The 15,388-nt window shown below is 39.5% G+C and overlaps 3 protein-coding genes across 4 annotated transcripts in view; 2 read left to right on the plus strand and 1 right to left on the minus strand.

Moving 5' to 3' along the window:
- Positions 1–973: 973 nt before the first annotated feature.
- Positions 974–9,928, plus strand: bpifcl (BPI fold containing family C, like). Of its 2 annotated transcripts, none has more exons than XM_048244741.1 (16): positions 974–1,167; positions 2,383–2,504; positions 2,631–2,730; positions 2,915–3,043; positions 3,223–3,378; positions 4,248–4,311; positions 5,862–5,922; positions 6,043–6,134; positions 6,275–6,451; positions 6,584–6,643; positions 6,955–7,122; positions 7,277–7,344; positions 7,431–7,473; positions 7,806–7,869; positions 8,519–8,595; positions 9,461–9,928. In XM_048244741.1, the coding sequence occupies exons 2-16, from the start codon at positions 2,411–2,413 to the stop codon at positions 9,524–9,526; spliced, it is 1,419 nt and encodes a 472-aa protein (XP_048100698.1). In that variant the 5' UTR covers positions 974–1,167; positions 2,383–2,410; the 3' UTR covers positions 9,527–9,928. The 2 variants fall into 2 exon arrangements, with proteins under 2 accessions (XP_048100698.1, XP_048100700.1); XM_048244743.1 differs by having other exon boundaries at positions 1,162–1,241.
- Positions 9,929–11,975: 2,047 nt separating this feature from the next.
- LOC125295639 (ATP synthase subunit epsilon, mitochondrial-like) lies at positions 11,976–12,842 on the plus strand. Its single transcript, XM_048244987.1, has 3 exons — positions 11,976–12,085; positions 12,409–12,530; positions 12,686–12,842. Coding segments are annotated over exons 1-3 (156 nt in total). The 5' UTR covers positions 11,976–12,053; the 3' UTR covers positions 12,688–12,842.
- A 755-nt stretch (positions 12,843–13,597) lies between these two features.
- si:dkey-11f4.7 (piezo-type mechanosensitive ion channel component 2) overlaps positions 13,598–15,388 on the minus strand; it is a 37,648-nt gene continuing 35,857 nt past the window's right edge. The window contains exons 52-54 of the mRNA XM_048244930.1: positions 15,255–15,334; positions 14,792–15,011; positions 13,598–14,398 (exon numbers count right to left, since the gene is read on the minus strand). Coding sequence (XP_048100887.1) covers positions 14,143–14,398; positions 14,792–15,011; positions 15,255–15,334 — 556 coding nt within the window. The 3' untranslated portion in view covers positions 13,598–14,142. The remainder of the gene's footprint in view (positions 14,399–14,791; positions 15,012–15,254; positions 15,335–15,388) is intronic.

A 15,388-nucleotide genomic window follows, 5' to 3' on the forward strand; every position in this document is an offset into this window, starting at 1 on the left:
GCTGCACAAGCCACCTTTCACTTTCTTGACTGCATGGGTTTTATATGCCATGAAGGGATGTACCTGGTCCAGAGTAATGCTTAGATCAGTAGAACTTGTCAAATTGCCATTCACATGAATGTCTGACTAAGGGTTTCCAAGCCTAGAGCATCACAACCCCCACTACTGGCCAATCCTCTTCCCATAGTGTGCCGCCTTCCTCCAGTAGACTTGAACCTGCTGTCCACAGGATGTGACAGAAAACTGTCATGTGACTTGATGCATGTCCATTGCAGGTGCAATCTGATTGGTCTGCACCACACAACCCCATTGCCAGTGTGTGGTGCATTGGGTTGTTGCACCTTCCTCCGGTGACCATAAGTGAGGGCTTCTTTGATTTGTATTTGATTTGAATAGTCCCTCTGTCTGTTCAGACCAGGGAGAATACAACCATAATGCATTAATTAATTAATCAAACTTGATGACAAACACCATGTCACTGGACCATCGCCTGTCACTCTTCGGACTATATAACAGTATACTGTTGGCAGATAGCCTACTACTGATCAGGATCACCTCACATACTTTGCCATTTTGGAGATGCTCCAACCCCTTCAGCTGACAATAGCTTGCCTGTTCTCCCCAAACACATGTAAGATAAGAAATACAATCTGCTGACATATCTAATCTATCCCGCAACATTGATGTTACATGCTATAATGAGCATTGTTGGTGAGGTGGGTGTCCGGGTGGATGTGTGAGAACATCTAGAAGAGAAAGAATAAGGATCTGAATAAACAGAAGTATTTATCTTGCTTCTTCTTTTTATTTCTAGAAAGAAGAACTGAAAGCACTCTCTCTCTCTCTCTCTCTCTCTCTCTCTCTCTCTCTCTCTCTCTCTCTCTCTCTCTCTCTCTCTCTCTAAAGTTGGATGAGTGTTAGTGATATTGTTAACCTATATTCAATCTGAATTCAGACAAACATAAACTAAACCTTTGTTTAATCACCTGAAACACTAATGGATAACATTGATAGTGTGAGTGATAAACACTTTAGACAAAATAGTGTGTGTTTATAAACATCAAGCTCCAATACAGAATGAGGAAGTGTGAATGTACAAAATCCCCTGGAGAAGACATTTCCCATTCTCACAGAGAAGAAACACCACTCAGAGAGCAGACTAAACGGGTAAGAACGGCATGCTTGGTATTCAGATTGTTTAAGTTTTGCACATTGAACATCAGTGGATAGTTCGCTAAGTGGTAAGTTCTATCGTTTCTCCTGACATGGACAATTCAAAAAATCATTAGGACATACTTTGAAATTTAACAGCGAATAATTTGATATAGCACATTATGGTAAGTGCTGCTCATATATAAGTATGCAGTCGTGTCATGGTATTATACTGCAGTTTTGTGTGCTTCCACTGCATTAAATGTAAAAAATAAATATTGTCATAATGGCAGACATGCATAAAGATGTTAATGAACTTCATTCTGTGGCACCTATGTCATGCTCATAACAAAAACTTCATATGTGAAGATGTTTTATGAGACTAAGGGGTATATGTACTATGTTAGAGAGCATAGCTTAAACACTGTTTTATGAGACTAAGGGGTATATGTACTATGTTAGAGAGCATAGCTTAAACACTGTTTTATGAGACTAAGGGGTATATGTACTATGTTAGAGAGCATAGCTTAAACACTGACAGATGACATCACTGAGTATATTGCAAAAAACACAATTAGCACGTTAGTAAAGTAAGATTCAGTGCCATTAAGGGCCCTGGTTAGTGTTTAGAAGTTTTTCATACCTTTTATTTATCTATAGCTCTCCAGATTTAGACCACAACACTGCTGCTTTAAAATGAATAAAAAGTGTAATTATCAGGAAATAGATATAAGCTATATGCCAGGAAGGTGTCAACAATAATGCACAAGTGTAATTCTACACCAATTAAAAAAGCAATCACTGTACAAGGCAGTAGTTCTTCACCATTCAAAAAAAGGATGTACAACCAACAAACAAATTTAGTGGTGTTGCAGGTAGCATTGACTGTAGTACTCCATATAGGCTGCTATATTTAGCAATACATCTGCACAAATAATATGGTATGGTTGTTTACTTTTTTATTTGCACATTTTTTATTTGCTTATACTATACATCAAAACATGCATTGTGGTGGCAGTTGCATATTAATTATGGTTATGGGAATTTGCTTTGTCCAAAGCGAAACAACTATAAGCATAATGATGATATACAATAATTGTTAAGAGTGGACAGCTCTGTGGGGCAGAAAAGTAATCCATGGAAGCAAACTGGACAAAGGCCCACTTCCAGGTGACCTACTGGGATATCTCTCTACAACATATAAATACAACATTATACTTTGGCATACAGACGCAAGGGAAATAGCATCAGAGCAGATATGAGGTGGTTTCTGCTACTGCTGCTGGGCACCCAGACTTCTCAAGCCTGTCCTGGAGTCAAAATGGTGGTTTCATCCAAGGGACTTGACTATGGTGAGCCCTGAAGACAAAAACACCTTCATCTCAATCCTACAATTAATCTTAATTTAAGATGTATTGTTATGTTATGCACCGTGTGTGTGTGTGTGTGTGTGTGTGTGTGTGTGTGTGTGTGTGTAGTGACAGATTTGGTTACAGGCTGGGTACAGGAAAAGCTACTCACGGCAGACCTCCCAGTAGTTAGTGGATCGATCATCGGTGTTAGCTATGCCCTTTATGAGTAAGTCCAGTCTGTCTTTGGAGTCCGCCTTTACTTTTTTATAATGTAATATGTTTATGTGTTCAACCTATGAGGAAGTTTGCCAAATAAGGAGCAACACCTGGTACCCTCAGCTTGATACAGCAAAATGGTTAATTTTTATGGGAGAATGTTGATGGATTGAGTATCTCGCTGATTTCTTCAGTATGAAGGTGGTTAAGGTAGATATGCCACAGCCAAGTGTCAACTTTGAGGAGGATACTGGCCTCCGGGTGGAGTTCAGTGGCCTGGCTATAGCTGTAGCAGGGAGCTGGAGAACTTCCTTTGGAATCTTGTGAGTTCTGTTTGATTTCTATTTCACTCTTCTCAGCATGTGACTGATTCAGGGTTGAAGGGGAAGTGAGAGGGTGGATCTAAATTACAATGGTGTGACCTGATGACCTGTGACCTTACTGTAATATTAATCCATCTTTTTCTGTTTTTCACCCCCATACTCTGCCATCCATTTCATAGTAAGGACGGAGGGGCATTTGAACTGGCATTGTTTAATACCGATACATCCTCTCTGCTACAGCTGGGGAGAGACAACCAAGCACGTCTCTCTGTCGAGTGCCTGACATGTGATGCACAAATCGGCAGTGTAGACGTGAGCTTTCATGGAGGAGCCAGGTGGGTAGCTTGTTCCAAAAGAAGGATCCTCTTTTGTTCATTCATGAGTTCATAAGTTCAGCCCACTGGCCAGCACTGGCTTCTCATACCACTGCTATGCAGACGACACACAGCTCTATCTTTTCCAACTGATGACCCCTTGGTCTCGGCACGGATCTCTGATTGCCTCTCAGATATATCTACATGGATGAAGGCACACCACCTCTAGATAAACCTCTCAGAAACCAAACTGCTGGTCCTCCCAGCTAAACCTACTATACATCATCACATTAACATCAAAATTGACTCCCTGACTGTTGCACCTAGGCTGCAAGAAATGTAGGAGTCATGCTCGACAACTAACTAACTTTCTCCAATCATGTTGCCTCGGTCGCCCGGTCGTGCCATTTCCCACTCTACAACATACGGAAAATTAGGACTTACCTGACTCAATATGTTACCCAACTCCTGGTACAGGCCATAGTCATTTCATAACTTGACTACTGTAACGCCCTCCTGACAGGTCTCCCAGCCTGCACAGTGAAACCCCTTTAGATGATCCAAAACGTGACGGCGTGCCTGGTCTTCAACCAACCCAAAAGGGCACATGTTACCCCGCTGCTCATCCAGCTACACTGGCTACTCATTGCCTGCTCTTCAGAGAATATCTCCTCTCGTAGCACTACTTACAACTAGCCTTTCTAAATCTAGCACTTATCACCTGACTAGAACTGACACTTGACTGTATGAAAATAGCACTCATTGATGCACTAACTTGTTTACCATGTTGTGGACCATGTCGCTTTGATTAAAGTTGCTTTGTTTAGCGTAATGTATCTGGGAGAGATTATGTTTAGGGTCTATGTAAAATGTTCCTAAAATCTCTCCAGCTTCTTCATCCAAGCCTTTGTGGATCTCTTTCCTGGCCACATTAAGGGAATAATTCAAGGAAATGTGAGTACTCAAACTGAGATTATATTTTTGGGTGGCACCCATTGTGTTTGTACGTATTCCTATTATTATGCTTCCACCATTGAAGTCTATGGCAGCCCTAGAACCATCTAGTAAAAAGTTGTGAAATTTGGCACACTGATTGGGGACAGCCCCATGATTTATTTCACCGAGTTTCATGTCGGCACCTTGAGCGCTGTAGCGCTGTAACGTTTGTAACGTTCAAGCATGTAACGTTTGACCCGTTGGCCCGATTTTCAAATATGAGGTATCGTTGGAATCCTTGGACCAAGCCGCGTTCAACCCTATGATGTCAATTTCCGCCATGATGGATTTTCCGTCATATTGGATTTTATCAAAAGTGAAACTAAATTTTCACTAATGATGGGGTTGGAATTAAAACTTACAGGTGGTGTTTGGTAATACTGTGGAAGGTCTTAAGGCCCACACATGCAAACTTTTGACATCAACAATATTGATGCCATATTGCTATATTGGATTCAATCAAAAACACTAAAACGTTTTCACAGGTCACAAATGTCATCTGATCTTCAATAAAATTGGCACAGACCATCTTCAGACCATGCCATCACTTATCAACCATTTCATGTATCATAACCAAACATAGTACATGGACTCATGACCCCATTGGATGGACGCTCAAGAAATTTGGTAACCTTTGACCTCTAGGGGGCGCTACAATTAGCAAAAATGCATTTTGGCTTGTAACTGTTGACATGTTTGGAATTAAAACTTAATGTGTCTTTTGGAGTTCCTAAGGCCAACAAAAGCCAACTTGTGATGTCACCATAATCGATCTGGCCGTCATTTTGGGTTTTGCCAGAAACACAAAAACATTTTCACAGGTCACAAATTTTATCTGATCTTCATCAAAATTGGCACAGATCATCTTCAGACAATGCCTTATCAGCATTACTTTCTAAAAGCCATTGACAAAATTTTTTGCCCATCACAGCCAATAGAAACTGGTGGCAAAGCCGCCAAACAGGAAGTGACATTATATCTCAGCAAATCTTTGGTTGCTAGACATGAAAGTTGTAGTTACTGCTCACGGCCATATGTCTGATGTAACTTGGCCCCCTCATTGCTGCTTGCAGCTATATTTAAAGGAACCGTATGTAAGAAATGTATTTCAATAAATCATAAAATGGCCCTGATATGTCACTAAACATAAAAAAAAACCATATTCATTCCAAATACTTATATCACTGACAACAGTAGTCCAGCAAGGATATTGACATTTAAAAAGTGCAGCCCTCAACTGATGTTGATGTTGTGTTTTGTCATGTAATGTTGTGTTTTGGCCTGATGTGCCACCCTCCAACTATCTACTAATCACGAAGTCAGTAGTGTTTCGGCATCTGGGTTGGCAACCTCAAGTCAGGGGGGAGGGGATACACCGCTCTACAGTAATTTGAAAGTGATTGCAGTACCAGTTTTGGCCACAATCTTACATATGGTTCATTTAAAATAAAAATAATCAGTGTGTAATAATTAATAAATTACTGAATATCTTTTGTCACCACACGCAGATCTGCCCTGTTGTGGAGGACCAAGTTAAAAACCTTGAAGAAATTCTAGCAGCCATGCATGGTAATGGTGTGTGTGTGTGTGTGTGTATGTGTGTGTGTGCATGTGTATGTGCATGCTATGAAACAGACGAAGGGGAATTGCCTAAACTGAAACAATAAGTGATGTGATTCTCTTTTACAGTCGACTACCATGTTGATCCAAGCCTGATCTTTAGAGTTCCTCTCACAAATGCTCCAGTTGTAAAAACCTCTGGCATAGAAGTGGACTTAAAGGTGACAGTAGAAGAACTTTCTTCCTACATTTATGGCTTCAGGCCTTCAAGCCAACAGCTCAAACCTAATTGTCAAACTCTACATTTATCCCATGGACTCTCAATCCCGCTCCTCCGTAACTCTCTGGTGCTATGATTCAGGGTGTTTTTTACAGTGAGACGCACCCAAAAGAACCTCCATTCCCACCTGAGGTCTTCCAGCTCCCATGGAAAGCAGATTACATGATCTCCTTGGGCATCTCCCAGTACAGTCTCAACACCTATGCCTACGCTTGCCTCACCGCAGGTCTCTTCCAAATCAACGTTACCGACAGCATGGTGTGTGTGTATGTAACATAGGGTGGGGTGGGGATCTTTTTAAATGTTCATATTGGCAAGTGAACTGAGTAAGTCACATGCACTGAACTGAGAGCATGTCACCAAGTATTACTTTGTATTAATTCCTCCCAGATTCCACCATCGTCTCCTATACGACTCAATACCAGCTCATTTGGAATACTCATCCCACAGGTGAGATAAAGATACCTTCTTGAATCTTTCACCTGCGTATCTGACACATTTTAAGCAAGAATCGTCTAGAGTAGAAATGGAGAGGCATAATATCAAGAAGAAATGTCTTTCTTCTTAAATGTAGGGAGTGCATTTTCCCTGAAGTGAATATAACATTCATACAGGTGACCGTCTGTGGTGTGTGTGTGTGTGTGTGTGTGTGTGTGTGTGTGTGTGTGTGTGTGTGTGTGTGTGTGTGTGTGTGTGTGTGTGTGTGTGTGTGTGTGTGTGTGTGTGTGTGTGTGTGTGTGTGTGTGTGTGTGTGTGTTCAGCTGCCCAAGATGTTCCCCAACATGCTGATGGAGCTCCAGGTGTTTGCTGATGAGACACCAGCTGTTTCCCTCCATATGGACTCCTTCTCTCTGGTCCTGTCTGTAGCAGTTAAAGCCTATGCCATTGACAACACCACCGCCCGCCGACCCCTGTTCAGACTCAATCTGGTGAGTACATTAGCTTCCATCTGTCCAATTTGTTGAGGTATACATAGACCTATCGTTACATTCCATAGCAGCAAATTGTGCTTTTATTAAATGAATGAAATGTTTTAGAGTTCAAATTAGAAAATGTGTTTTAACCTCATGCTCTTTCACAAAGAAAATTCAATTCAACGGCAAACTGAACATTGGCAATGTTACGCTTATGGGACAAATGCAATTGGAGAAGTGAGTAAAATCTTAGAATCCTACATGCATATTGTGTATTAGGAACAGGATCACTACTAACCATCAAATCCTTTTCCTTCCATTAGCTTGACCTTATCACTGGCATCAAGTGAGATTGGAACTTTCCAGGTTAGTCTATGTTTAATAATGATGTGTGTATATTTGATTGGATGTGGTTAGTATCTGATTAGATGATATTATATCTAAGGGGGCGATGGTAGTGTAGTGGTTAAGGAGCTGGGCTAGCGTGCAGTAGCCTGAAAGTTGTCGGTTCAATTCCCGGCTTCCACCGTTGTGCCCTTGAGCAAGGCACTTAACCCCAAGTTGCTCCGGGGACAATGTAATCCCTTGTAATATAGCTGATATATGTAAGTCACTTTGGTCAAGAAGTGTCTGCTAAATGTAATGTAATGTAATGTAATGTAAGTTGTAACGATTGAACGTTGAATGTGTTTATGCAGACTAAAACCTTGGAGAGTACTGCAAGCTGGGCCGTTAAGACTGTTTTTCTTCCAAAGCTAAATGGTGAGATTCATAAACACCACTGTGTCCTACAAATGTTTCCCTTTGCAATACAAGCAATGAGTACAACTGAAAATGAGGTGCATTTAATGGTGGAGGTGGCAGATAGCAAGCAAGCCGCAACATCTAAGCTATTGGCTACTTGATTTTCCTTCCGACCAGTCTCAAAACATCCATGGAGTTTATGCTGAGGGAGTCCAGAAGTACCAAATTGTTTGTACTGAACACAAAACATATTGCACCTTGAGAGTATTATCATGTTTTCTTGGCAACTAATTGCGGAATTTTTTTACTGACCAGATCTGACCAGTGATCAGTAGCATGGGCTTCATATCAAGCATGTCAAGAAAATATGTGCCTTAGCCTAGTTCATTGCCACTGAAAGTTCAATTTGTATTGAATGGATCATTCCAACCTCCGGAGATCCAATAGATGTTATAGCCTACTAATTGCTGCAAAAAAATGAATGGGAACGGGGTTTTGTGCATCTGATTCACATATTTCATGTATTTCTGCAAGTAGTCAATTCACTTATCATCCCAGAACCTCATAGAAATTGAGTCAGAGAAATCCATGTGAAGTGGGCAAAATAGATGGGATGGACAGCGGGGTGTACTTCAGTCTAACAATGGTGGTCGTGTTTCTGTTTTAGCCATGCTTCAAAAGGGGTTTCCTCTTCCTGTGATGAAAGGTGTGACATTGGCGGGTCCAGTTTTGCAGGTGAAGCAGGTGGGTTCACAGACCGTGAATAAGAGGTGTGATTATGAGTTTCAGTGAGACTATGTGCTACACAGGCCGAGAAATGGTGAAATAAATGAGTGTGTAGTTGATACACGTTAGAATGTCAGTTTGTCAGTTCTAAAATCTATGTATGTATGTATGTATGAATGTATGTATGTATCTATTGATCTATCAGTCAGTTTGTCAGTTCTAAAATCTATGTATGTATGTATGTATGTATGTATCTATTGATCTATCGATTGCAGAGAATAGAAAATTATTGTGAAAATTTGAGTGAAAATTACGACTGGGATTGATATGAGTGATATGAATGAATAAGCAGCATTATGTAATGCCATGAAATGCATTTATCCATGACAAGTTTAAGAATGTAGATAAAAGATAACTGATAAAACACTTTTGTTTAGCCCTGAAAAATATTTAAGCCATAACATTTTCTTTTCAGTATTTTATTTTCACTTTTAAGAGACTGAAATGAGGATTCATTTCCCCCTGCACTTACATTTACATTTATTCATTTGACAGATGCTTTTATCCAAAGGGACTTACAGCAATAGAATAACATTTAAGCTACAGAGCTGCCGCAATAGAATAACACAGGCCTGTTTTATCTGGTGTTTTGGATATATATTTCTCACATCATCAGCAAAATGGTTTAACTTTAATACATTTCAGTGTTTTAATGATGCAAGAAAATGTTATGCCCCCTTAAAGTTCAATTAACATGTCACAAATGTTAATTGTGTTAATCATGTGAGAAAGAATACGGATGCCTGTGTATTAAATAACACAGATTTAGCATTGAGAATGTAGGAAGGGCACGGATCTAACTGTAAATGTGATGTTTTCGTAGGGTTTCTTGGCTGTGTTTAGTGATGTGCAGATCAAGTATCCATTACGCACCCAGGAAGAATTTTGAGGAGAACCACAAGAGCATTTGGTTCAGAAGATTATTCCTTTATCAACATCAATGCAGAGTGGTGACAAGACTGTCTTGGACAATTCCCAATCAATACGCTTCAATTCCTTCCAACTAAACATCTATATATTGAACTCAAAAGATAATTTAAAGATCAGAAAATTCAAAATGTTATGCATGACTATACAATCAAACATCAATGTCACATTGTTTAGTCCAAGAAACTCCCATTGGTTACATTTAGGCCTATGATTGAGTTCAGTGGTGGTGTCAGTGGTTGAGGAATAGCCAAAGGGAGTGTGGGGGAGGGGAGATTTGTTCCCAAAAATGGTTTCGTCCTCACGTTTGATAAACATGTCTTTTATGAAGCTTTAAATAAATGGGATTTTTTTCTATTTCCAACCAATTTCCATTAATGAACAAAACTCTCCCTTGAACGAAGCCATTTTTCCTTCCATGGCTTTAAAGCAGCTGCAAGATGCTTATCCGCAAGACTGGTGGGCGTACCCAATGACTGCTGAATCCTCGACTAGGATGACATAATAAATACATCTCTATCGCCATCCTGTGGCAGAAAATGCACATTGAAATTGTCTTAATTCAGCGATTCAGTCATGGCCGTCGTAGCCCCTTGCGTTGGCCGTGATGCCCCTTTGAAAATCAGAGGTTTACAGGCCAAGGTGGCCTTGGTGCCCCCTTCTTTCAATATTCTGCTTTGCGTCCTACTAATAGCGATTTTTATTTAGCCTGTGGCCTGTCAAAATAATCTTAGCATTCACAGCGCAAATTAATTTAGTCTTTTACGCAGTGGAGAAAGTGACAGTGCATGAAAGAAAGTGCGTCCAAATTCACCCATTCTTCTCAGTTTAACTACTCGCGAAGTAGCCTACTCATCATCACACAGACATCACAAGTATGACATGAAAGAGCTTTTTCTCAGCTTTTAAACGATGTTTAAAAGCTGAGACGATGCCGATAATTGCTGTGTTGAACGGTTCGCGATAAAAGTAAATAATATAATTCAATTTAATCATACATTCTACTGAAGGTTTTGCGTCCATGATCTCCCTACCCATTCATATCGGTGGAATACTTCACGAACCCTTCTTTTAACACATGACAAACCATATATAAGAATAAACAGCAGACCTTACCGAACACAAAGGTGTAAAACAGTCCCCTGTACAGTTAGCTGTTCCAGAGTAATCCAGTTTCGAATTTGCAGTAAATTTCGACATGCATGGATGTCTCCAAATTTGGGCTTTAAGTTTTACAATGTGTTTAAATTGTTCCACATGATTTCATAATGGGCCAAATACAAAATAAATGTTACAAATATCGCCTAGATATTGGTAAATCAGAGGACAGCTGACTAACAGTTTGTGAAAGTAGCCTTAATGATCACAAAATGCTAAGCATGCATCTAGGCTATTTGAGTTTCTTAAAGCTGAGCTGTGCTTAAATTGTTCAATACATGATTTCATAGCAGGCCAAATATAAAATAACTGTTATATGTAGCCTAGATATCTGTAATTATTAGATGATCAGAAGATTTACAGTTCTATGTAATATGTCATTTTTCATGTTTTTGTCATGTTTCATACAGTGATGCAGGTCTACTGCAGTGAATAGGCTAAATACAACTTTGATCATTTTTATATGCTATAGTTAACTTTGGCCTTGGTGCCCTGACATGTGGCCTTTGTGCCCCCCACCAAATATGCCCAACTGAAGGCCAAGTGGCCTTGCCCCCAGAATGGTGAAATTCCAAGCCTGGCTGCAAGTGATGGTTATTGGAACAAATAAATGAGATAGCATTGAAGAAAAATGTAGGCTGACACGAACATCTAAATGATAACATCATCAGGCCCAGGACAGGTTTTCAAAATATTGACAGTTATGGAACAATCCATTGTATGGGAAATACAGTAGCCTAGGCTAGAAGTAGGCCTAAGGCATTTATGAAATGAAATGTGGTCAGTTATTAATAGGCCCTGTGTGAAATATAATCAAAATGTTGATTAAATATGACGTATTTTCCCTACTATTGCTATATTAGCCTATATTATGATCTTTTTTACAGGATCCTCCATGCTCGGATACCTTTTTTTGTGATAATTTGGTAATTCAAGTACAATAAACATGGGTCAAAACAATCCATAAGGAATCCATCTATGCACTTTTAAAAGGAGGAAGCAAAGAGAAATAATAATCAAAACAGAAAAACAAAACACAACAGAAAAAAACCCCCATATAACTAGGGCTTAGTCATTAAATCATATTATGCAACACTGTTCAAAAGTTGTACTGCTTTCTTAGACTTCATTGCTTTAAGTGCTTTTGTAAAATAAAGGAAATCATTGTAAAACCCACTAAAAGTGGGATGCTTGGATAGCGGAGTCCGTCTCCAAAAACTTCAGACCTCCAATCCATACAGTGGCGCCACTGCACCATTTTTTGTCCATCTCTTACAAGTACAAAATAGAGGAAGAACATTCTCGTCCTTGAGAACAACATTGCAGGCAAGATGGTCGCATACTGGAGACAAGCAGGTCTAAGGTAACTTTAAAATTAAGTGGAACACTTTGTTTCACTCTTGCGTGCAAAATGATAGCATAATGTTGCTGTAGTCTGGACATTTTGTGACATTCATTCTAATTTAATGGCACGATGTTGGCTGAAGAAAATACGTGACTTGTTAGCTAGGCTAATACAGTAACGTTAATGTTACGCGCTAGCTCACGAGTTGTGGCTAACAGTACAGGATCATGACCTTAGTTACTTAACACTCCGGTGTGAGTTGATATGATACACAATACGAGAAATGCGTCAAGTCAGTATGCGAGAAACGCATCAAGTCAGAATGTGTCTTTTTTCCCCAGCTACATTCGCTTCTCGGCGATTTGTGCTAGTGCTGTTCGGGCAGCCTTGAAAGGTCCATTGAAAGCAGAGGCCCTCAAAGCCGCGGAAACCAGTGTCAAAGTAAACCGACCGAAGACCGCATGTAAGTCAATGTTTAATAATCGTTCCTCATGTCAAAGAGTTGTCTTTTTAACGGTTATTTAGCTGCTAACAAGTTTAATTTGTCGTAGGTTTGATGTATGTAATCTCCGATACAGCGCATGGCTGCTACTAACTTGATGTGTCGTCTCTTGACAGGAGCCATGATAACCTGAGTCCTTGATGTTGTGTCCAAAGGGCCCTTAGCTGGAAGACCTCTAGCGTGAAACGTTCCTTAGTATGTTTGTCATCAACAAAAGCAGTGGAAAACGACATTTTAATTTTCCAAAGCTCCACCATTAAATATGTAATTAAATGTCTTGGTTATGATTGCTGATTTGATTTTTTTTTTTTTCTCATTCCCATACATTTGCCTAATATAGGCCTACAAGCCTCTCTTGTCAAGTAAAGCAGTCAGGAGATTGTTTTGATGCACACCAGAATGTGTAGGCCAAGTAAGCTACAATGTTCAATAGTCATTAAGAAAATTGTCAAGATTTTTAGTTGTAAATGTCATACTGTTGTTAACAAATCTGACATTCATCAAAGCCATCTAATGATTAAGATCATTCACATAGCTTATTCAGACTTAAATGTATTACAGCCAGATCTTACCTTTGTCTCACTTTACTGCTTCCCTATCTCCACTACCTCAAAGTAATGTTCCATGTCTGTCTATAGGGGGTCAGTGGTTAAAGTCAAATTGAAATAACCATGTAAATTTTTTCTTTAAAATATCAGTATTAAAGAACTGGTGAACTAGTTCCTACATAAACTGATTAGCCTACAGTTTTGGAAATATGCATTATATGAAATACATTTCCTAGCTCTCTCATTCAAAGATAATAGTTATTAAATGTATTGTAAACTACTTGTCTTGACACTCATGAGCTAAAGCAATAACCTCCAGTCCCTAACTGCAAGGTACGATTCATGTGTGCAGCCTCGGCTAGAACATTGGGTTGACGTTCCTGTCATTGTAGTTGTTGGTTGTCCAATTATAGAACCTGATCATGCCCGAGATCTCATTTTCACTCTTGACAAGAGAAGTGACAGGTAAAGGTACTGAAATTGAATTAACTTCACCTTCAAGTTTAATGGTGATACTTCAGTAGAGCCATAATACATATGGGATTGTGGCATACGTACATCTAGTTTTCAGTTCATTTTTATTTACATAAAAAGGGCCACAATGTGTTTCAGGCTTTCTGTACAAATAGATACCCCCCTCCTCTCCACATTCAAGGTAAAGAACACCTGCTCGTGAGGTAGCAGGTGAAGGTTTGGCAGATATGCATGCAACTGCAGTTTTAGCCTACATCCAGCAGGTCAACATTTCATAAGACACTTTGCAGTACAGGTGGTAGCTATATTGAACTAAGCTAAATGACATTTCATCTGGGGAAAAAAATATAAGGTCATGTCTTTACCAGATATGATGGATCAAATCAGTGTTAATGCCCAATACTTAGTTATGGTCATCAGACTGGTAGACAATGTCTTTGCCTGAGATGTGACATCACGGTCTCCCTGAGGTTCTGGTTGTAATTATTGTAAACAACCTCAGGAAACAAAAATGCTTATAAAACATTTAACACAAAAAGTGTTATAATGTGCTAGTTGTATTTCTTTTCCCTGGTCATCTTGATCATAGTCTCTGGTGAGCGGTATAGGAAGATGAGCTTCTCAAACAGCTGCTCCTCCAGCTCCATCTCTCCTGTCTCACGCACAACGAAGATGTCCGTGCAAAGCTTGAGCACACGGTCCACACATGGCAGCTCTTCAAACATGATGGAACGAGAAATGCCATTGAAGAACTCACGCACAAACTTCCCAATCACAAGCACGACAGACATGTAGAGACCCACGATCCTACACAAGAATGGGGGTGAAGAGAGAAGGGTTTAAACAACGATCCAAAACGAATGATTGTAAAGCCTTTCATTTAAAAAAAAAAGCATTTAAGCAGGATTAATGTATGTATACATTGCAATACAATAATTCCAACAATACTTATGTCATAATGACATACAAAAATGTAGTTAATTAGGGCCCTAATGTTACATTAATTAATACATTTTACAACAAATGTTCTTGTTCTCTTCTGTACTCTACTGAATATAGGATAATCAATACAACTTAGCAATTGCTATTAATGTAAATTCTGTAACAATCAGAGACATCATGTCTTCTAAAACAAGGTGCTACTTCAAGCCAGTATTTCACCATTTCTGGTTTGCAGAACAGCTAGTTAATAGGTCTTACCCATATCCTGCAAGAAAGTTGAGACTTGAAGGGCTGACTTTGTCATTGAAGATGACCAGCTGAATGCTGTGGCATTTCATTGGTGGATATGCTGGAGCACACTCCTCCACTACCCACCACTGTGGCCCAGGCTGTGACCCCTCGGAACTCTGTTTAAGTTTAATAGCCAAGGGACGGAAGAAAGCATAGTCCTGAATGTCATCTGGATCGTCCGAATGCTCTTTGAGGGTTGAAAAATGACATCAAACATTTTAATGAGTTATATGAGATATATTTCAAAACATTATTTCATTATATAATTTTACAACTTAAAACTATCTTTAAAACATCTTTAGATATATGCACATGTAATGTGTCTATAATAATAATGAGCTTGATGAAATGTGTAAAAGTCCCAATTCAGTGAATGAGACAGAGACAAAGTGATAGCTTTTATTTCATTCTGCTAGTGTGCTTGACTCACCTACATTCAGCCGATTGGCCATCTTTGCTTCTGGTCCTGAGGGCCCTCGTATATATTTAGGCAGCAGAGACTCTATAATCCTATCATGACAATATTACTTATTATGAAGCAGAGAGTAAGATGGCAGTGTTTAT

This window comes from Alosa alosa, chromosome 6, assembly GCF_017589495.1.
Source record: "Alosa alosa isolate M-15738 ecotype Scorff River chromosome 6, AALO_Geno_1.1, whole genome shotgun sequence".
In the NCBI taxonomy this organism is placed as follows: Eukaryota; Metazoa; Chordata; class Actinopteri; order Clupeiformes; family Clupeidae; genus Alosa; species Alosa alosa.

Bases quoted from the DNA above. Each gene is read 5' to 3' on its own strand.
- bpifcl (XM_048244741.1), top strand. From the start codon at position 2,411: ATGAGGTGGTTTCTGCTACTGCTGCTGGGCACCCAGACTTCTCAAGCC. The intron at 2,731-2,914 runs GTAAGTCCAGTC...TGATTTCTTCAG, and splicing joins GTTAGCTATGCCCTTTATGA to TATGAAGGTGGTTAAGGTAG. The intron at 6,135-6,274 runs GTGACAGTAGAA...GCTATGATTCAG, and splicing joins GCATAGAAGTGGACTTAAAG to GGTGTTTTTTACAGTGAGAC.
- LOC125295639 (XM_048244987.1), top strand. From the start codon at position 12,054: ATGGTCGCATACTGGAGACAAGCAGGTCTAAG. The intron at 12,086-12,408 runs GTAACTTTAAAA...TTTTTTCCCCAG, and splicing joins TGGAGACAAGCAGGTCTAAG to CTACATTCGCTTCTCGGCGA.